Source organism: Chiroxiphia lanceolata, chromosome 6, assembly GCF_009829145.1.
Source record: "Chiroxiphia lanceolata isolate bChiLan1 chromosome 6, bChiLan1.pri, whole genome shotgun sequence".
In the NCBI taxonomy this organism is placed as follows: domain Eukaryota; kingdom Metazoa; phylum Chordata; class Aves; order Passeriformes; family Pipridae; genus Chiroxiphia; species Chiroxiphia lanceolata.
The window spans coordinates 33,213,107-33,236,242 of NC_045642.1; the positions used below are offsets into that span (position 1 = coordinate 33,213,107).

At 39.0% G+C, this 23,136-nt stretch overlaps 1 protein-coding gene across 2 annotated transcripts; it reads right to left on the reverse strand.

Annotated features, from left to right (window-relative positions):
• Window positions 1-285: 285 nt before the first annotated feature.
• On the reverse strand, window positions 286-18,731 carry FAM98B (family with sequence similarity 98 member B). Of its 2 annotated transcripts, none has more exons than XM_032691438.1 (8): window positions 18,631-18,731; window positions 17,274-17,422; window positions 16,341-16,475; window positions 15,476-15,654; window positions 7,857-7,937; window positions 7,363-7,479; window positions 4,857-5,024; window positions 286-3,524 (listed from the first exon to the last, which is right to left on the reverse strand). In XM_032691438.1, the coding sequence occupies exons 1-8, from the start codon at window positions 18,705-18,707 to the stop codon at window positions 3,168-3,170; spliced, it is 1,263 nt and encodes a 420-aa protein (XP_032547329.1). In that variant the 5' UTR covers window positions 18,708-18,731; the 3' UTR covers window positions 286-3,167. The 2 variants fall into 2 exon arrangements, with proteins under 2 accessions (XP_032547329.1, XP_032547330.1); XM_032691439.1 differs by lacking the exon at window positions 18,631-18,731 and adding an exon at window positions 18,224-18,364.
• Between the last annotated feature and the right edge of the window lie 4,405 nt (window positions 18,732-23,136).

The window sequence follows — 23,136 nt, forward strand, 5'->3', positions numbered from 1 at the left end:
TAGATATAGATCATGTTTGTTTTTTTTTTTTTTTACTAAGATAAAATTTAACTGAGATTCCTTAGTAATCCCAGACAATGTGATAGGGATATACTTGTGACATAACCTGCCTGTTACACTTGTCCTACATAGTTATCTACAGCCTTCTCCATTTTGGTCAATATATATCTGTATTTTCATTACATAAAAGAAAGTTTCATTACTCTTGTAATCACCAGCAGAAATTCTTCCTTACAAACACAGGAGGACATACAATCGTGGATCCAAATCATACTACACAGATGATGCAACTAACTTCAAATACAGTGCTTTATTCCTCAGTGTTTACAGCTGTTAACAAAAGTGTTTCTCTCAATTCCTGAAAAAAATCCCCAACCTATTTTTCAGGTCTTGAACAAGACAATGTTCATCTAGGTATTCACTAAGTGTGACTAACACAAAAATACTCACAAACATATATATGAAAATCTTTACTCACAACGGAATTTTTGAAAATACTTTTTTCCAAGACAAACAAAACTTGAGGTTGAAATCAATTATTCTCATGGTGTTATTGCATCATTTGATAAACTAAAAGCATACATTCTGACAAAAGAGGACAGCAAAGGATACCTCTATGAAATGTGGTGGTGCTTACTTTAGTTTTCAACTCTTGATTTCAAATTTTAAAATTATTTAAGAAAAACTGAAATTTTCTTTTTGAAGAAAAAAAATCTTAATCCGATTTAAATTTCCATCTTTTACATGGTCTACACACATATAATTGAAATATGATATTGAAATAATTTAACTGTTAGAATTCAAATGCGTATGGACCTGGTTCACTCCATGATTTACTTCGTTCAGAACTGTCCTGCCTACTACAAACAAGATGAACTGATGAGTGTAAAAATACCAACGCACATGCACATCGACATTTACAACAATTCAACTAAACTGGTGCAACTTTGCGTCCTAAGACTAACGAAATCTTTAAGCATAGATAAGTAGTTTGATTTTCCTTGTGTTTTTCCCTGGTGAAGCAACATGCTTGACTGTTGATTACTTGTAACAAAAAGTAACATTGGGATAAGCAAACAGAATTTTCTCTTAAGGCTTTGGTTGTTAAAAACTACTCTCCATTCTTTTGCTGACCAATACTTCAAGGCCAGCAGTCTCACTTGGTATGTCATCAGTTTCTGAGCTATTCCAGAGTATTAAGCAAAAACCATGCTCAAATCAAGGGAACCCAGTACTATGCTCCCATGTGACCCATGAGGGTCTCCCCATAAAAACTGCAGAGGCTGCCAAGGGCTTTAGGCCACAAAGGAGCATAGAAAAAAAACCAGCAAAGGAACTATATTGCTAGCAGTTGGGTGACATTCAGCCATTATTGCAAAAGTTCACATCCAAGCTAACATGTTCAAGCCAGGAAAACTCCTGCCTCTTTTTGTCAGGCACCTGCTGTAACCCTAAAGCCTGGGTAAGGTCATATCTGTCACATTAGAAGCAGCATTCTCAGGCAAACTATGATCAGAGAGGACATAACAGGCAAAAAACTTTGAAGGTTATCTGAATTAAAATTTCAAATTAAAAAGTTGGTGATGGCTAGTTAATAAAAACTACACAGGCTTTTGAAAGAGATAATAATTTGATTTTGAACAGAGCTTTACATTCATGCATAAAGCCGGCAATGAAACAGGACATGATGCATGTGTTTATGAAGGTAAAAAAAAAAATCTTTAAAGCATACCAATGGACTCCAATAGGAAATTTGTGCAGAAAGAACTTGTAACTGTGGAACATAAACCCAAAATCAAATCCTAAAGTTCAACCTGCAGTTAAGCCTATAGCTACAAGTGCTTCAAGGCTGCCACGTTATTTAATCAACAGATATTCCCAGGCTTATCAGATGCCTTTTTGAATCTCTCTGTAGTAAACTGACCCTAAAATGTTGTCATGAGTACATACTCAGGCGTCATTCCCCTGTTCCACCTCTGTTGTCAGGAGAGGCCTCACAGCAGGGGAGGAGATCTAAAAGTCACTGGACAGCAGAAACTGTCTTCAGTGACAGCTCTAAATTTCTGTCTACATATATTTACAGCCATAATTGTGTGACAGCTAACTCCTTCTAGAGTAACACTGAATGAGGGAGAAGGCACCCATACCGTATCAAGACAGAGATTCTTTCAGGTTGGCAGAGTGAGAGAGAGAAATCACTGAGGAAGGCCGACTGCTGTATGAGATGTCTTATTAACTGGGCAGTTCGTGACTCCCAAACATAGAGAAGACAGGGGAGGAAAAAAAAAAGATGGGAGAAGAAGAAATGGTATGTTTTTTCTTAAGAAGCTCAGCTTATTCAAACTTTATGTCTCAAGGCTGATTCAGAAGGATATATACATGAATTCTTACCACACATGATGGCTGCAGGTTTTCTGCCCAATCTGGTCTTAAAATACTTTCATGAAATGCCAATAAAATGGAAAAAAGGTAAAATGAAAATACGACTTTATCAAAACTCACCACGATTCTGAGTTTACAGTACATGTTCAGACCTTCAAATAGTCTCTAATACATTATGATCATAAAAAACAATCTGATTTTATTAGTTTCTCTAAGAGTATTAATTCAGAATGTTAATTTAATGTGAAGTTCTGGAAGAATAATCCAATCTAACTGAATAATTTTGACCAAAGCCTTAAGGATTTCAACATTTGAAATTAAAATTCACTTGCATGTCCCACATGAAAACTAGATGAAGAGAAAAAGCCTGAAAGCATTCTAGTCTTTAAAAAGTGGTTTCATCTGGTTCTTAGGCCTATTTTGTTGGTTTTTTTTTACACAGTATTTTGGAGCAGGGGAGTAGATATGCAACATGCAATAACTAGAGAAGTCTGAACATTAGTATATTTTTGTTTGTTTAGAAAGGGTTTTATTCAGTTTTCTGAGGCTTATTTTAAATAAAATGACATAAAAAACACCATATAAGCAATACGAAAAACAAGGACTTTAGTGATCTCATTTTAGTATAAAAGCTCTGTTAACTAAAAGGACTCAATGAGAATATCAGTTGGTCTAATGCAATGATTCATATTCTAACCTAAGCCCAAGTCAACATACCTAATGTCTAATACCAGTAAACACCACCACTATATTTTGCCAGTTATTCTGTTAAGATTTACAGTACTTTAATATCTTCGGTATCCTCCTCTTCCACCATATGGGTCATTATAGCCTCCCCTGCCACCATAACCTCCCCTGCCACCTTGGAAGCCACCTCCACCCTGGAAGCCACCTCCACCCTGGAAGCCACCTCCACCCTGGAAGCCACCTCCACCTCTCCCACCACCTCTGAAACCTCCACCTCCACCTCCTCTACCCCCTCCACCCCCCCAGTTGCCCCTTCCACCACCACCACCACCACCACCTCCCCAGCCACCTCTTCCACCACCTTCTTGTCTTTTTTGCCACGGAGGCATTTCAGGAGGAGGTGGTTCAATCTCTGTTGGTCTGCCTCCACGATCCGGTACTCTCCCCATCAGAACCTATATGGGAAAATAGGTCATTTTGAGTTAAAAAATAGTATTAATTACTTGAAGAGACACAGGATTCTTCTGCTATGGACAGAAAACCACTTCCTGCTCTTTTAAGGAAATATGGCTCCTCAGTGAGATGCTTGACAGCAGAATCACTATTCCCTGTCCTTGGAACACCACAACAGAACTCTGAAAGTGTTCTCATTTTCCACCTATAAACAATGTAACAGCTAGCTAGCTAGCTCTTATTACTTTTGTGACATTTTTATGAAGAACACTACACACACGTGAAGTATTAGTATTGCAATAAGCAATGCACATCATTCATATATAATACATATGAATACCCAAATATATATATTAATATAGAAAAGATTCCTTATGATGTGGCTCTGCTGCCTAACTTTCAAAGTTCAAGTTCAAACCTAATCAGCTGGCAAAAAACAGATTGTCAAACTAATTTGCAACTCCCAAAGGAGTGGGTATTAGCATGAAATAAGAGAGACTGCACTGGACAAAGTTACACGAAACGTTAAGTTGAAAAACAAAGAGGTATCCGAGTAGGGGTTTTTGTTGTTGTTTTCATATTTCCTAAACTCTGTGTGATTAATGTTAACATTCTCTGGTCAGTCCCAGGCACTCAAACTAAAGTCCTCTCAAGAAAAAAACCAACTTTCTCTGAGATCCTCAAATAATTAAGAAATTTCAGTGTCTTTTGGATCAAAACATATTAAAGGGTATCTAAATGAGGCAGAAAACTTTAGAAAAATCTGTAAATACAGGATCAATAAAGCAGGTTTAGTCATCTTTTGAATGTCATTACTTGCTAGCTTCAGCTTTTATCACACACAAGAAAGGAGTACCATGTTGATTTATTACTGTAGCCAAACCAAATAATTTTATTTTGCAGCAAAATGACATTTCTACCAAAGTTTTTGTGATTTATAATACACTGATGAATTAAGAATGCTGGTTTACAAACCAAACAACACAGTCCTGGCAACAGGTAGCCCAGGAACTGATACCAGAAATACTTACATATACCCCTAAACTTGAGGTGTGCAGTTCCACTGAACTCAGGAGGTCATTTACAAACCCCCCCCCCGCACATATGAACACCCCCACCACTGTTCCTTCTCATCCACACCACTGTTTCATCCTGTTGCATGACTGACTGTGTAGCAAGATAAAAAAAGAAGTTGCTGCAAAGTTGCTGCAAACCTTCTTAACTGGAAAAAATGATATGAAAATGCTAAGCAAAGAATATAGTTCCGGAATTACTTTTGATAGGTCTGTAAACTCCCATGTCCTTTAATCACATCCCAGAAACAAAAAGTATACCTTGTTGATAGCACAGATGGTATTTTCCCGTGTTGAACCACTACTTGTTCTTATGATCTTGGATAAATCTTCTCGAGCAGCAAGCAGGTGAGCTAATGTAATAGTTGACTTTGGAGATAATGCATAGCGCTTGGGCTGATAGATACGTGCTATTTCATCTGTTTTTACCTAAATGATAAAATCAAATACAACTTACTTGCTATCCATAAAATACACCAATTTACTGTAAACCATGTGCTGGTCTCAGTAAGTTTCAATTTGAACATGAGGTATAGCTTTTGTAAATACAGGATTATTTTACAAAATACAGTACCAGTTATTACCAATTCTCGTCATATTGGTGGAGCTATTAGACAAAAAGTACTGCTGATTATGTATAATTGATGTTGAAACTTAGCATCATTATAAGAGAAACTCCTCTATCCACTGGCATAAAACAGATACTTTAATGTCTTCCAACATGTCTACAGATTAAAACTTAAAGAGTCCACACTGCTCTCTCAAGAGATTTACATAACCATATTTAAGAGATCACTTCTAAATGTGATGTTAACAGCATAGCTTCAAAGTAAGGTAAATTTGTGGAAACTTGAAAATGTATTAATGCAGCAAAATACTTGTGCAAGCCATGAAAAAGTGAGACCGAGAAAGGCAGAAAATAAGATTTTTTCAGGCATGCTTGATGTTTCATTTGTTTAGCAAAAAAGAAAAATAAATACACTTTCTGGGAACATCTAGAATAATCTTCAGAGCAAAAAAACCATTTGATCTTGGCTAGACCAGACAGCAGGTGCTGTTCCTTTACTTGACTGTTTTGCTAGGTAATTACTGCATCATTTATGGACCCATTTCAGTCTGCAAACTTACCCCTCTTGGGGACTGAACAAGTTAAAAAAAATAGAAGACTAAAAATGCCACACCATCCAAATCAGAGAAACGTATCAATACCTATTTAGAGGTGGGGAAGATGGCAAGCTAATAAATAAATTTAAAAAGACAACAATTTGCCTCTTGGCTTAAAAAAAATAAATCCAAAGTATATCAATGCCAAAACATTTTCCATCTCCAAAACTGTCTTGAAGAAGTCATGAACAAATATTCCTGTAACACGAATAGGGGAAAAAAAAAGATTAAAAATAATATGTAATTTTGAATTAATATGTAACCTTTTTATTTCTGTAACTGCACATATTTCACATCAACAGTCTTAAAAAGACAGAAAAATGAATAATCTGACTACTTTATCATCATTAAAAAGCTCTTTAAACTATTTTTCTATTGCAAAAGTGCATTCATTGTTTTTCACATTGTTTGAATGGAACAATAGCAAGTGACTTAAGTTTTAGTCTGCTTAAGTTAGTTATCAGTTAACATCACCTATATTTTAGAAGTATCCTTTACATTTGAAGATATAAAATTGTCTTGGTACAGCTGTAAGGAAGTTATGCACGTAGGAATGACTCTTAGCTTCTGTGAACTAAATGCCCCCCTCTCTTCCTTTCTTGCAGCATAAAAGCATTCACAACCCTGTCAGAAAATACATAGCGAGCCATTCCAAAAAAGCACAGCAGCATCTAGACTCAGTCTAGGCTCATCTAGACTTTAGTCTGCATGTGTCAATGACAAATTGTAACACCACGAAGACTTGTAACAATCCATACTTTCAGTAAGCTTTTCAAGTTTTAAGGTTTAAGCACCTTAAGCATTCTACCTTTGGAAGGAAAGCTGATCTTGCAGCTCATGAGCAAAAACATCTGTCTCCAGCTTCTCACATGTATATTCATCAAATTACAAACCTGGTGTATCTTATCTCTCCATTCTTTTGGAGAGAAACAAGATCTATTTCTAGATCAGAAATATCAGACTTTCATGACTATTTTTTAATATACAATTTTAGGAAATAGTACAAATGAAATGATCACAATTAAAATGATACCAGCAGGGCAAATTCAGGGAGCGCTTTGGAATTTTAGCAACCTGAAAGATTAAAGTAATTGTGTGATTGTCTCACACAAGCTGCTATTCAAATAACCTGTTCAACCAACCAGCTGTTCACTCAGTAGCACTGAATGCAAGATAGGCAGCAGTTACTGTAATTTCAGTGACTCTATGAACAGTCACTTTTTGTACCCAATCTCTTAAGGTCTTCCTTTTGCATCTGCATGAGAAATGCTGAGGTTCCCTCCTAATTTACATAATAGGAGGGGGTTAGATATAGAAAAGAAAAAAGGGAGATTCAAACTTATTAAAGTGAGAAACCCCAACAGAGGATGCTAGAATTTCTAACTGTGCAGCTATAAGCAGTCAAAGAGGATGGACTGTGCCATCTGATTAAATCCTTCCCCTTCCTCAATACCTAGGATTTGAATATTACAACCCAAGATGAGAGGCTGGAAAAAAGACAACAGTAATGAAGTGTATTTACATGGTATGCATATTCTGTAGGAAGACCAGGGAACTGTAGCCGACTCCCACCCACAGGAAGCGAAGACAACTTTAAGTTTACCTTTGCTCTATCAGACCAGCCAAAAGATTGTACAGTCACATCGAGCCTCTTCATTAACATGCGTCGTCGACATTCGTACTCACTCCGAAGAGCATCATTGATTTTTTCCAATCTTTTCTGCAGTGTTACAATAAAAAAATTTAAACACTCATATATATAAAGTTATAGAAGTCAATTCAAAGTTAACCCCATTCATCAACTAAGATGTTTATTCCTAGGTGACCACTATAAACTACATAGCATCTATATAATCCAACAGTAGTATGTATATACAAAATGTTCTGAAAGTTAATAATGGATGAATCAACACAAGGTCTGTTTTATAATGTTAATTCTGGAAGTATTTGATTATCATAGTTAATACTTAGCAATTGAATTTTAATACTTAGCAACAGAACAGTGACTGCAAAATAGGCAAAGTTAAATGAAGCTGTATGCATTAATTTTGAACATCCTGGTAAATACTGAAAATAAATGGAGAAACTTTTCTTTACCACTTGGTCAGAATTCAGAGGTTTTGTTAGCAGTGATTTCCCCACATGTTTGTTTTGAACTTTTGCGAGAATGTCCTTTATCTGAAACAAAACACATGCATCTCAGAACACAAATGATATTTAGATTTATTTCAGCCCAATTCTTCACAATCACATTTTGCTACTCGTAAGATCAAACACAGCAAATCTGTTTTAGCAGACTCACAAAAGCAGGTACACATCTTCTGACTTATGATCCACTACAAAAAGATTTCCTGAATACCTGCATAAAACGACCAGCCTCTACACAAAAATATTTTATGTCACGTCACTTCTCCTGATAATAGAACAAAGCTATACAGCAAATTTATCAAATGCATATAGAAAGCAGGACTAGTTAAATTGCTCGTTTTACATAGTACCAAATGTTCTAACTACAACAACTGGAAGCTAGCAGTTCTGTTGCAAAATGCTAGATGGGGCTACAAAATCTGTTGATGGGTGCTAGTAAGAAAGGCAGGAGAGACGATATGTATGCAGTCATTCTCTCTCAAATTTTGCTCTAATCCTATAATTGGCTGCAGCTAACATTATGTTTAAGACTTCTGCATTCACTCCAAATCAACCTTGCTTATACTTGCTTATACATTAGCTCTTGCCCTCAGCAATCCTATCTAGAATGCTCTCTCTGAATCCCAAACACCACTGCATTCTCCTCTCTCATTACAAGACACATCTACCTCCTTGAGTGAACTTCCTTTGGCACAGCTCTTCTAAAACCATTACCACGAATGCCTGCAACACTTGTACGTATCTTGCCAGCCAACTGATTTTTCAGCTGGAGTAGACTGCATGCATAATACTGTTCCTGCAAGTTTTGTACACAGTCTGATGGGGAGAAGAACTACATCTTCATTTGTTTTAGTAAACAGAATCATAGAATCAAACAGGTTGGAAAAGACCTCTGAGATCATCAAGTCCAACCGCTGATCCAACACCACCGTGGTTACTAGACCATGGCACTAAGTGCCACATCCAGTCTCATCTTAAAAACCTCCAGGGACAGTGAATCCACCACCTCCCTGGGCAGCCCATTCCAATGCCTGATTACTCTCTCTGTAAAGAATTTCTTCCTAATATCCAACCTAAACCTCCCCTGGGGCACAGCTTAAGACTGTGCCCTCTTGTCCCACTGCTGGTTGTCTGGGAGAAGAGACCAACCCCCACCTGGCTACAACCTCCTGGCAGGGAGTTGTAGAGAGTGATGAGGTCTCCCCTGAGACTCCTCTTCTCCAGGGTGAACAGCCCCAGCTCCCTCAGCCTCTCCTCATAGGGCCTGTGCTCCAGTTCCTTCACCAGCCCTGTTGCTCTTCTCTGGACCTGCTCCAGCACCTCAATATCCTTCCTGAACTGAGGGGCCCAGAACTGGACACAGTACCTGAGGCGTGGCCTCACCAGCGCTGAGTACAGGGGAAGAATCACTTCCCTGGTCCTGCTGGCCACACTGTTCCTGATCCAGGCCAGGATGCCACTGGCCTTCTTGGCCACCTGGGCACACTGCTGGCTCCTGTTCAGCTTCCTGTCAATCCAAACTCCCAGGTCCCTCTCTGTCCGGCTGCTCTCCAGCCACTCTGTGCCCAGCCTGTAGCGCTGCAGGGGGTTGTTGTGGCCAAAGTGGAGGACCCGGCACTTGGCCTTGTTGAACCTCATCTCGCTGGAATCAGACCATCTCTCCAGCTTGTCCAGGTCCCTCTGAAGAGCCCTCCTGTCTTCCAGCAGATCAACACTCCCCCTCAACTTGGTGTCATCTTGCAATTTTGCCAATGGTACATTCAATCCCCTCATCCAGATCATCAGTAAAGATATTAAATAGAACTGGGCCCAACACTGATCCCTGGGGGACACCACTGGTGACCAGCTGCCAACTGGATGCAGCTCCGTTCACCAGCACCCTCTGAGCCCAGCCCTCCAGCCAGTTCCTAACCCAGCACAGAGTGCCCCTGTCCAAGTTGCGAGCTGTCAGCTTTTTCAGGAGTATGCTATGGGAGAAAAACTATAATTACAGGGAACCAAGTAAAACAAGACCAAAACTAGTGTTAATTTTCTTTTATATGTCAAAGGAAGGATTAAGGTAGTGCATGATCTACAGTAAAACCTGTAGCTTGGGAGAGCCATTAGATACATCTGCAAGAATTATAAGACTTCATGTAGGCACACAGGCATTTACATTACATTTATCATAAAGGTATGGTTCAAAGCTCAGTTTTGAGTTCCATATACTACAGAAATATCATCTCCAGTAATTTCTAAACTAAGGTGTACATATTTTGTTATTTTACATCACCTCTGGGCAGCACTGACAAGTTAAAAACACAATATCCCAGGAAAAAATATTCTGCAGTGAGCAAATTATGGCAAAACAGTATTTTGACTCCAGCAGAAAAGATGGCTTAGTAGTATCTGAAAAGCAGCCATCTAATTATTGTAATATTCCCTGCTGTTATATTCCATTCGTTTAAAAAAACATGTTAAAATAAGAGGTAAAGTTCAGTTCCATTTACCCTACTGATCCCAATACTCCTCTTTCTCTGATAATTTTTGCTTCTCTACAACCTTTATTTTCTTTACAAAAAGCACTCCAGGGTTGTGTGTCCATCTCCTAAATGTAGCCAACTTTTTTTTGATTTTGCTGAAGCATGTACATGGTGCCTCTCATATTCCACTCCAAAATTCAAATGCAGCTAAGTGCAAACCATTTTTGAATTTATACAAATGTCTGAAGAATCAAAATCTAAGGTTAATAATCAACAATAGAACAAGATCGGTATGACAGCAAGAGATGAAGAAATCAATAATTAGTACAGAAGAAGGAATGAACAGCAGATGAATTAAAAATTCTACTGGGTAAGAAGTGTCTATCCATGTACAATTAAGGTCAGAAATATAACCTCAGAAGTTCTAATGAGCTGAAAGGAAGAGAGTCTTATCAACATGAGACTGGCTGCTGGAACAAAAACCAACACAACAAAACGAAAACAAATCCTCAATGTAATTTGCAGCTAGAATGTAAAAAAAGATCTGAAGACCAGTGATGCTGAATATTATCTAGAGATTAGAATTACTGCAAGCCACTGAGCTCCACATACAAAAGCCATACATTGTGCCATCACTAATCTATTATCACCGCATACTCCTGACTCCTATAGACTTAAAAATTAAAGGAAGTTTAGAAAGAACAATTAAGGAAGATAATAAATGAAAATCAGAAGTAAAAGAAAGAAGACCAGCTAAATAAAACAATCCTTTATTGACTGAGAAACTACCCTCAAATTTCTGCAACCTCTTCTTTTCAAGCTAAAGAGAATACCTATGTATTTACTACTGTGGTTTACTAATCAAGGAGCAGTTAAGGAAGAATCTTCTCACTGATGAACTTGTCCATGTTTGTGACACACTGTAAAGTCATACCCAGATTACTGAACCTCCACTTTACTCCTCACTCCCACCACCAGGCTCATGGGGAAATCCTATTACTATAACAGTGAAATAAGCTGAGCTGCCTTACAGCTGCAGAATACATTGTCCAGCCTTGACTGGTGACAGAGCTATGAGCACAAGGACTTTGACAAACACCTGTCTGCCAGAGGACAAGAATACAATAAATATGAGAATCTACGCTATAAACCACATTCCCAAACATGACAGTTGCCCTAGATTAAGAAGGATAAGCGTGAGTTTAAAAAAAACCACCACAATACCAAAAGCAGTGCCCAGATAAAAGAGCAGTGAAAAAATACTCAAAGAAACGCAAAACAAATTGTCACAGCCAAATCATCCTCAAGTTTTCACACATTCAGCTGTAAAAAAGCAAACCAAATAATTAAAACTAGATGGAGATGAGTATACTTGACTATTCGACATACTGTGTAATCAATGACCTTGGTAACACTAAATATTTATGAAATTGCTTTGGAAGTTCACACACTCTCTAAAAATTGAATGAAAACAAATCAGCTGTTGGATCTGTTTGAGACAAAAATACCAACTTCAAAATCTGCTATATAAAAATACACAGTTATTCTACTGTTATCAAAAAAAGCATATCTTTATGTATTGAACATGAAATTTTTCACTTGTCTGTAATTTTGTACTCCTTTAAAAGCATTTAGCTCACATTTAATTATCATGTTCAATATATTTATTAATTATCATTATCCACTGTCAAAACACAGGAGTAATTTTTGTTTAACACCTTTTGCACAGATAATCATATATACATGCACCTCCAGGGTTTCTAAGATTTTGAAAAATCCTGACCTGGGGAGAGGTATAATTTTATTAGTTTAAGTTAAACTATTAACATTTTAAGGACAGAATATTGTCCTAATTAGTCATAAGGTGTACTGCACAATTGCAGGAAGATCACCTAAAATCACAAAATAATTGTAACCATCCTCTGCCTCTCTTCCATATACCTGCAGATAACTTCAGTATTTATCTAACTTTAAATACATTTTTGTTTGACCTTTATATCTGGTGAACAGGACAACCCTTTTGTCTTGTTCCCTGAAACTACGTAAATAAACTATGTAAATATTCCCCTGTACAGGCATCATTACATCTGTAAAATTACTACACACCAACAGTTAAAAGCAATATATTAATTTAAATATTAACAAATTCTAGGAAACGCACCCAAATATTTTAAAAAGTATTCTTCGCATACTTCACTTAAATGTTATTTTAGCTTAGTTTTGATTTAGTTTCTTTGGTAATATTTTATAGTTTCTTTTCATTCTCTACTGATATGTAAAAAATAGGGAACTACTTTTCACATATCAGAAAGCAAATTAATTGGGCAAAAAAATTTTAGAAGTCTTTTGAATAGCATAACTTAAGACATTTTTCAACTAATCAGTATTCCAATGTAACTCTGTAATTAGGTGTAAAATTCACACTATCTTGACTGGAAAAAAGCCAGATGTGAGCATGAGTTAAAAAGCACAACACTGGCATAAACTTTTCTGAATCTTTAATCAATGGTCCTTTAGAATTTATGGGGCTTCCGGTACTAAATTTCAGAATGACTCCTAGAGTTGCCCTTTACAAACACACTTTAAAAGGGAACAGCACCTTAAAAAACTAAAAAATTGCTATTAGTTTTTCATTACTATACAATAAAATAAAATATATTTAGTGGTAGAAGGCTGTAATACTGTGAATTTCTCTCTCACATTTTCCTATGTATGTTGATAACCACTATCCCAGTTAATGACAGGAGATGCAGAAGATATTAGCTATGATTGTATATTCAAAGTTTGAGCTACTACAAAACTCAGTTTGAATGAAGAAAGCAATTCTCATTTTATACTAGTCTTTTAAATAAACTAAAAATTATTTAAAACAATCAATGTTCTAACGTTCCATACCAAAACACAATGTGTGATCTGTCCCTTTGGTAGATTGCTGCTGCACAGCCAAACTATGCTCAGAACTACTCCCACAGCTACTGAGAATGCTGAAGATGCTAGACAGAGACAAAGAGTAGACATTTTGAAATGCTACAGATAAAATAAATACATACACTAGATCAGTATGTAAGTTTCTATTATGAGTGATATAATACTAAAAATGAACAGTGCAACTTTACGCAGAATCTAATTAAATCAAAAGCCACAAAATATTTGCAAAAATATTTTGCAATCATTTCATGTGAATTTTTGTGAGAATATTAAAAAAGGTAACAAAGGTGCTCCAAAAAATGTTTACAAAGCCAATGAACTTTAATTGGTGGTATTACCTTTTTAATGCAGCTATACCTATAAATGTAGGTCTCTATAATGTATCAAAATAACTCTGAACCTGTCCTATATTAAAGTAATGGGTGAAGGACAAGTGAACAGATAGTAGAAATTCTACAGAATCTAAGAGGTAGGAAAAAATCCTTTGTTTATAAGGGATGAAACATGCAGAGAAAAATTTACACTATTAATTTAGAGGCACAGAAGATGAACAAACTACTTTTGCTGCATTTCTAGACTCTGAAGTGAGTACAAGTGGTATAACCACTATGGAACTGACAGACCTTAAAACTACTGGAAAACAGCCCACACAGTACTATTTAAAAAAATAAAAAAAGATAACATGCTTTAAAGATTCTGTTCACTTTAGTACTTCTGAAACCATAACAGTTTACACAAACTGTGACAGCAACACTACACACACAGTTGAAGCCTGTGGTCTTACCTGATAGGAAATCTCAGACTGCAAAAGGTGGCAGATACCAGGTGTCTAATAATTCAAATAAAATCTTCTAGAATCACTACCTGTGTATGAATGAACTGGTGCACCAGGTCTGGTCTTGCTGTCCCACAACTGCAGAACTAGAGTGCTATCCCCATAATGGGATAAAAGTAAATCTGTACCTGATGAGTGAAGCAAGGAAGGCCACTGGCCATGGCTGCAGCATACAACACAGGAATGTAAACACAGGTAACACCCACAGAGGGAGATCAGCAGTAGCAGGCCAGTTTAAATCAATTAGTTATCAGCTGTAACTCAGACATTTCAATTCTCAGAAAACAGTGCTAGAATTGTTTCTTCGTCCTTTCAAAACCACATAACAGAAAGACTAAAGATTTCCTTAGAACTAAATAGATCAAGCAAAGTTAACAGTGCAGGAATAGGCATTTTCATTGTCACCTTAATTTTTATAAATCAAAGGTTTTGTCTTGTCAGGCTAAAGACATACAGATGTAACAAAACCACGTAACAGCCCCTCTCCCCAAAATCTCTGAATGTTCAACTGCTCACTGGTTGATGAGGAGAAAGTTAAAAAGAATAATCACGTAAAATCACGTAAAAAGATTTCAGAAGCATGTAAAGGCATGTAAAAAGACTCAGAAGCAGAGGGAGTTTCATTCCCCTCTTAAGGGGGGCTGGTCACCCACTCTCCAGAGAGAGAAATAATACTAGAGAGAAAAAAAAGCAAAACTTTCAGCTGTCTGACACAAAAGATAAATGCCACCTCAAGAGCCTATTTACATCCTGCAATAAGGAAATCAGACTAAAGATCACGACAGTGAAATGAATTAGAACCTGGAGGGACACTACACAAAGAACTATCCTGTTGAATAAGGCTTAGGGTGGGTGACTTTTAATATGGCTGACTACTGGCAATTCAGGCATTTTCATCCTCTTCTGCAACTAAAGCAATGGCACTAACAAATCGATACCTGCAATTAAGAAACTGACAAACTAAAAAGAACTAATTTAAATTTTGGATATTACATTTAAATACCTGCCAGAAATAACTAGAGGTACATAAATGCACAATCAGTTATTACCCAAAATCTTCTGCTTGCTGCAGCACATTTGAATGGGTAAGAGGAAATCTGATACCTTAAACTTGCATGTCTCATTAAGGAGATGGCAACCTCAGGAAAATGCTGAAATACTTCATCTCATAACTAAAATAGTTTAACTTAAAACACTAAGCTGGCTTTCAGAATGAAAATTCCCTCACATTTGTCAGGTAGGGCTTTTACAGACAAGACTGCTGGGCCCTTAACTCTAGGATGAATGCTTACAGAGATAGTGCTTATAGTTTAGCAATAGAGAGAACACATAAAAGCCCATACCTTTTGTTCCACATTGGTTAACAAGGGAGGAATACCAGAAGATGAGGAGTTTGGCAGACCCAGTGCATCGCAAATAGCTTGCACTTCCTGAATAATTTCACTGTGCTTTTCCAAATGAGAGCCTTTGATTTTCTTGCTGTGCAGTATCTTTAACGCCTGAAGTTCTGTACTTAGAAATACTAAAGAGAAAAGGGTTATAATGGCAGATTTAAAGACATAAATAATTCTGCATCCACATTCATATATACACCTACAATATACACTTATAAGACAACCATGATAAAAGGAAGACTCTCAGTTCTCTTCTGGACAGGTCAGTATCAGTTTCCTATTCTTTACCTAAACTCCCTCTCACCTGACTTCCTACACTGAGTCCACAAATTGCATTTAACTGCCCAACTCACTTCCACCACCAGCTCCTTGGCTAGTTTTGTATTATCACACTGGTTCCTGCTGCCTCTCCTTTGTCCAGCTTAAACTTTGACTTCGCTTCTCTCAATCCTGCTTGCACTACTTTCAAATCACACAGTATTTCTGTTCAAGCTGTGCAGAAACCTCTCAGAAAAGCAGGAAGCAAGGTCTCAGTTTAGGTGAACTGGAGCTGGATCAAGAGAAGGATCAGGAGGCCTCAGTAGGTTGAACCATAGTTTGAAAACAAATTTTAGTTTCAACTAAACCAATTTTCTAACACTTTTCTATTTTCCACTTCTGCACAAGTGAGCTGATGCATGCTTAGCTGAGTTGTAATGGTCGTACACATCAATTTAAAGACACATAAAGAACTCTTCAATGTAAATCATACAGTAACGATAAGGCATGCATGTAAAATACTGTATTATAGATGGGAAGAATGGTAACTACTTACACAGGAGTTTAAGACAATCTTCTTTCCCTCTTAATCTGTCCTTGATGTCTCCAGATATAAGTGATGAATATGGACAAGCCATTTCTCTCAGAAAGCCACTCATCTCAAGCTGGAAGCTCTCTATATCTTTCATACCTACGGAAATAAATGCAAAGTTTATGTCTTTTTACAAAAACATCAAACTGCAATCTAATTTTCTTAACTTATACACTTAAACTGCAGATTTCAACAGCCCAGACAAAGATTAACCACAAACCACACTAGTAACATTTTCTTTTTTTCTTGAAAAAGTCCTAGGAGCAGACAAGCCTTACGATAGTGTATTGTACTCATGCTTTGAATGAGAAGGTGAATTCGTGTCTCTGAAGACACAAATGCAAACGAACATCCCAAGGAAGTGAACTGTTTATGTCACAAAATAGCGGTCAATGCAGTTAATTTTCTGATGAAGAAATTACAGGAGTCATGAGCCCATTATTTTCAGTTAGTTTTACTACTTTTTTGGTGAAAACATAAGTAATATGAAATCTCATCCAAGTTCCAGCACTCAACAGAAATTATCAGGTAACACTACTGAGCATCTCACATATCTCCACACAGTGCTGAATGGAACACTGCATTGGATCAACAAGATGAAAAGACCAGCCACTGCAATTTAAGCCATAAAAATATGATTACATGGGTGAATTACTTCCTATATTTATGTAGACCGAAACCCATCCAAAATAACCACCTTTTTTTTCTTTTGAAACAATCTTCACAGCACAAGACCTTAATCTAAGAGCTACATACACAGAAATATCAGCCTCAGCTTGGCTGTCTTTCAGTTATCTTGTAAACTTCAACACTGTAACTTCATTGTTAGCTGAACAATATGGGTCGAAATCCACTGAACAAATACAAAATTGCTTTACTAAATTTGCATTCATATACCATCTCCTGAAGTGATGCTTTCTTCCATATTGCAAAGTGATTTTATTTGGGAACCTAACCAAACACAAAGCTCAAAAAATTCTGGTGAAGATAATCCATTTTCTGCTGCTTTGTTCAGTGCTTCCTCCTCCAACAGGGCACCTGAGTACCTGCACAGACAGAGAAACATTAGCAATAAGAAGCAAGTTTAACATAAAATCGACATGTTTTTAAATTATTTTACTAAAAGCTAGTTAGTAACTACACTTGAAGGAATTAATCCTTGGAAGTTACTTTTGTCAAGGAGTAATTTAGACTTTTTTTTAAAGACATCAAAAAGTTATTGGTCATTTAGAAACAAAATAGTTTGTCAGAAAATAGGAGGCAGGCATTTTCACATGATACGTCAAAACAGACTTTCAACTCTCAGTACATAAGTACTTAATAGAGAACTTAAGTATTAATTCAAATGTTTAGTTAAATTTCCTTCTAACATTAGCAATTCACAGCCCTAGCAATAAGACACTGAAAATTAAACTAAATTTTACACCGTTTCTGCTCCGTAGCATCCGAAGCACATCCAAAGAAGCAGGCACCAAAGAGCGAGGCGCTGCCCGACCAGACCCCGCGGCCGCCGCTGTGTGACCGGCCCCCGGTGTGCGCCCCCGCACCCACGGAGCGGCCGCGCCCCTCTGCCCTCCCCCGTCACACCCAGGGCGAGCCCCCCGCACCCGCCGTGACGGCGCTGCCGGGCGAGGCCCGAGGCCCAGCCCCACCGGGCCCACCCGGCACCGCCGCAACGCGGGGCCCGTCCCTCCGCCGACCCCTCGCTCCCCTCCTCTCGCCTCCGCCCCCGCCCCCGCCCCCGCCTCCGGTCCGGCCTCCCGCCCGCGGCGGCGTTGCCCCGCTCCGCGCCCGGCCGGGTTTTCCCCGGCCCCCCGCAAGGGAAGCTGCCGCTGTTTCCCGGTTACCCCAGGGCCTCCAGCGCGTCCAAGATGTCGCTCTCCATCGCCGGGCCCGGCGGCAGCTCCCTCATGCCGCCGCCGCGCCGCGCGGTGCGCGCCCCAAACCGGCCCTCCGCAACCCGCGCCCGCCAGCGCGTTCCGCTGCCGCAGCGCGGGAGCCCGGGCGGGGGAGGCCCCGGGCTGCCCCCGCCCCTCTGCCGGGCCGCCCCCGCCCGCAGCTGCTGCAGAGCCGCCGAGGGCCGCCGCGCACGTGGCTGGGGAATGAACCTTTCGTGGAGGCCAGGCTGGCTCTGCCTTTCCTCCCGCACTGGGGCCCTCACCCTTCCCCCGGCGGGGCTCGTCTCCGGGCCCTGCGGCTGTGCCGCGGACGTGACCCAAACCCTGCCCGGTGCATCGGCTCACCCGACACCTACCCGCTCCATTGGGCACCAGGCCCCTGAGAAATGCAGGACCAGGGGAGACCACTGCCACCGTTTGGGCCTCCGGACATGGCTCGTGCCAGGGCAGCCAGCTCTGCAGCCCTTAGAACTGCCACAAGCCGCTATAGGACATGGTTGAAAAAAGCAGGGTTTTAGGCCTGGACCTCAGTGGTATTTCTGGGATCTCTCAAATTGTGAAATTCTGCCTCAGACGGTGCAGACCTTGTCTCCAGAACACCTGTAGCCCTGACTTTCCTCGATTCTGCTGTGCTGGTTTGGGCTGGTATAGGGTTAATTTTCTTCCCAGTGACTGGTATGGGGCTGTGTTTTGGATTCATACTGAAAACAGGGTTGATAATATAGAGATGTTTTTGTTATTGCTGAGCAGTTCTTACGAAGAGTCAAGGCCTTTTCTGCTTTTCATACTGCCCGATGTGTGAGGGGGCTGGGGATGCATGGGAAGCTGGGAGAGGGCATAGCTGACCACAGGGATATTCCATACTGTGTGGCCTCATGCTCAGTATATAAAGGTGAGGAGGAAAAGGAGGAAGGGGGGATGTTTGCAGTGATGGCATTCGTCTTTGGAAGTAACTGCTGCCTTTGGGGTGGCTGAACATGTGCCTGACTGCCCATGGGAAGCAGTGAATTAATTCCTTGCTTTGCTTTGCTTCCATGCTGACTTCTGCTTTACCTATTAAACTGTCTTTATCTCAACCCACAGTTGAGTCAAAAGTTTTCTAGCTTTTATTTCTTACTTCTTAACCGATGAGTGTTCTCAGTTTTACTTTTCAGATTCTCTCCCCAGTCCCACTGGTGGGGGAGCAAGTGAATGGCTGTGTGTTGCTTAGTTGCGGGGTGGGGTTAAACCATGACAGTCCTTTTGGTTTTTTTTACTGATGTTTTCCCATATGGACCTTCAGAAGATCCAGCAGCTGAATCTGTGATGAAGACCCATAAAGACATATAATCAGATGGAAATAATTACAACATAGATATTCTTAATGCGTGAAATCTCCACAATTTTTGAAGCAACTATTTTGAATTATTTCTCTTTAACAGAAGACATGGTTTTCTTGAGTGCTAAGCTTTAAAAAGTGGGAATCAGGACAGCCACGACATCCTCCCACACCCACAGATGGGAATCTAGAAATTAAAAACATTGTTGGTGGCAGTTAGTGGAAAGAAGAGCATCCTAAAGCCTGATACGCTTATGTTGACCATATGTGTACACCAGTGCCAGTAACTCGGTGGTCTCTTTCACAACTCTCAACTGTCATGTACCATATGACTGAGCTTTGAAACAACTTTTGTTTCAAATGGGTTAACATGATAATTTCTGTAAATGAAGGAGTATGTATCTGAGAGCAGAGATTCTAAACAAACTATTGCTCTTTTTTAAACATTAACATCCAACTAATAGAATGAGAAAACAAGATACACAGAAATAGACAGAGATAGCCAGTTCTCTTTGCTTTTGCTTTTCTTTTTTAAAGCTGTATCTCTATGCTACCCACAGTGAATCATCACTGTACAGTTGTTTTGTAGTTTTCATATCACCCAACAGTGCAGGCTAAGAAAAAGAACTGGGAACAACTGGAATTGAAAATAGCATAACATAATCTATCAAAACTAGAAAGTAAACTGGTAATTTAAGAGATGCTTTCCCTGGATCTCTCTGTACATTTTCCTACATGCCATAAAAGTATTTTGCTAATTTATGTTACAGGACAATAGATAAACTAGTTATTTCTCCCACTGTCTTTTGATAATATTGCATATCTATGATAGCCAAGGACATGCATCAGTCACTGCTTTAATTGCACAAGATTTCTTTGAAAAATCATAACTTTTCTCTATAGTAGAGACATTATGTATATGAGGAAAAACAAGTTTGAATTTCACAAATTGTATATGAACACCGACAATTGAAAGACATTTTGCTTGTGGTCATATACTTAGGTTCTTCCCACAGGGTTGCCATTCTTTCACTCCACAGCTTTCTCCATGTCCATTTCTGAGTTTCCCATCTGTGAGGGGAGAAAAAGAATCTTGATAAAGCTGGCTAAAAAACATTTTGTAACAATCCATGCCCATGGGAGTGGACTTTGCATTTGCCCCGTGCCCTCTGCAGTATACAAACATGAACATAAAACCACAAACACACAAGCAAGAACATCGAAGGAAGAGATCTCAGCATACAGCCAGTACTTTCAAACAAAAGGCGCATGGAGCTTGAGTTAGGTCATTGCCCTAGAGCTTTTCAGCTTTTGTCAGGAATTCTTTTTCTGCCCGTTAGCCATCTCCCTCAGCAGTCAGATAACTCTTGGTACTAGCATAAGGAAGGAGTAGACGTGCAAAGCCAAGGTTAGAAAATGAAGATAGCGCTGGGATCAGCAGTGACTCGAGTCAACTTGAACTGATACAAAATGGCAGCTGCAGCTGTCTGCACAGCGAGGTGAAGACAAGAATTTCGGGGACAGGTCTTTTGCCAATTCATATTAAATCTCTACAGTTACAAGCTGCCTGTAATCTTGCTAAAAACCAAAACACGTAACTCAATTTTCTATTGAGGTAGGTAAACCCCAACCACTTACCAAACTACTTGTATGAATATGACAAGTCACAAATGGTTATGCTGTTCAAAACTCCTTGAGCAGTGTTCCTTCTGCGAGGCTTGCAATGGGCACTGGGCATTCTCATACAGCCTAATGGCAAGAACGAGGTGGAAGGGTCCTGCTTACTCCTGCAGCAGACCTCTTGGTCTGTGCTGCCAACAGAGCAGGCTGTGGGTTCTACATGGTGGGTACAATCTGCCTGCTCCCAGTATGGAAAGTAAAGCTGCCCACAGACGTGCTAGCTGCACGTTTCGAAAGATTCTTTGCTTTGTTCTTCTCATATGCAGCACAGGAATGAAAAATGAATGAAAAGTGAGTTAAATTCCTTGAATTCAAACAAGGAGAAGACAGACATTGCTTTAATGCAGAAGAGGTATAAATAATTTGTAGTACTAAGAAACATCTAGCAGACAATTAATTGACCACTAGGGGGGATCATAAGAGTGGAGAAGGAATCGATTGTACGACACTTTCCTCTCACAGAAGCTCGCCTATGTGCGATGCTGTATTTTATGAGTACAGTTCAGAAATGATTGAGAAAAGACATCCCTTTGTGCATACTTAAGTTGATATAAGCAGCTTATACTGAGTTTTTAAAACAGATCAATAACAGTTTAACAATTGTTAAAATGAAGGAACTTCTTTACACAGATATTTTTTCAGCAGTTTAAATTAGTATAGGATAAATTCCGCTTCCATCATGAGCAAATGAAGTAGATGTGAATGATGTGATACTAACTTCACCGAACCTGATAAGTACAAGAATCCTTCTCATCAATTTACAGGCTACCCTACTGAAGTTGATGTCTCATCATAAACATTTGATTTAGAAATCACCCTTCTAACATCTTCCAGACCAAACCAAGCCACCTTGGTAGTGACATCAAGTTTTCAATCCAAAATTAATTCCTTCAAGAAACTATGCACAGTGATAAGTTCTGTGGAATTCAAAGCTCAATTTCTTGACAATGGACTGCTCTCAAACTAATTCCTCAGGGCACATCTCTCTGCACAGGTGGTGGGGGAGAGGTCAGAACCAGGCAATCATCAATACCGTGCACAATGACTGGAACATACAGACTTGTACTCTTTTTCCAGTATTTGACTAAGAAGATGGCGGCTTTTCATTGTCCTTGAGTTGGAACAAAATGAATAAGGCACAGTCTAGTTCTGAATGTTACAGACTTATTTGCACATAGTTGAAGTTACTGAAATTTTTGTCATTTACTTTAGAAGTAGTAGGTGTGGGGCCTAAATATTTCAGTGAGATGTTCTTGTACCTTTTAGCATCACTAAATAAATATAAGTAATTTGCTTTTGGTTTCTTCTAGTGGCATATTACAAGAGAAGTATTATGACTAGTGAAAGAACTTAGATTTCTATTGCTTAAATGGAGTCTCACATTGAATATATTAATACACAACAATACAGAGCATTTAATACAGACAATACAGGCATTGAACATAAGCAGTTTTACAAAAGCGAAAGCTGAGTGACTTGTGGAATTATCAGCACCTTTCACCTCTATCAGGGGACTCAGTTTAATTGTCTTCTCACTACCAAGATAGTAACTACACTGTGAGGACTAATTACTTCTGAAGTTTCTTGGCTTTTTTTTAAAGAGAAAGTGAGAAGATAATTAGGCCTGTAGGTGCCCAGTGAACATTTCCGTGCAGAGGAGGCTGCAGAGTACTGGTCATAATTTCATAGACGCTATTCCATTATGAATGAGTTTGAAGCCACAAACTAGTGCAACACATTAAGTGAGCAAAAAAAGACAGACCTGCAGTAAGTCTGGCCTCTGCTACAGCAAATGTTCAGCCTGGTAGGACAAAGCAATGAATATTCCAAGTTCAGATTTCTCATTCTTTTAAAAATAAACTGT

What these genes read in the sequence shown, in the direction of transcription:
- FAM98B (XM_032691438.1), bottom strand. Translation starts at nt 18,707, where the DNA reads ATGTCCGGAGGCCCAAACGGTGGCAGTGGTCTCCCCTGGTCCTGCATT. An exon ending in AAGCATCACTTCAGGAGATG is followed by an intron (nt 16,476 to 17,273) that starts GTATATGAATGC and finishes TTATTTCCGTAG; the next exon opens with GTATGAAAGATATAGAGAGC. An exon ending in GCTGGTCTGATAGAGCAAAG is followed by an intron (nt 5,025 to 7,362) that starts GTAAACTTAAAG and finishes TTTATCATTTAG; the next exon opens with GTAAAAACAGATGAAATAGC.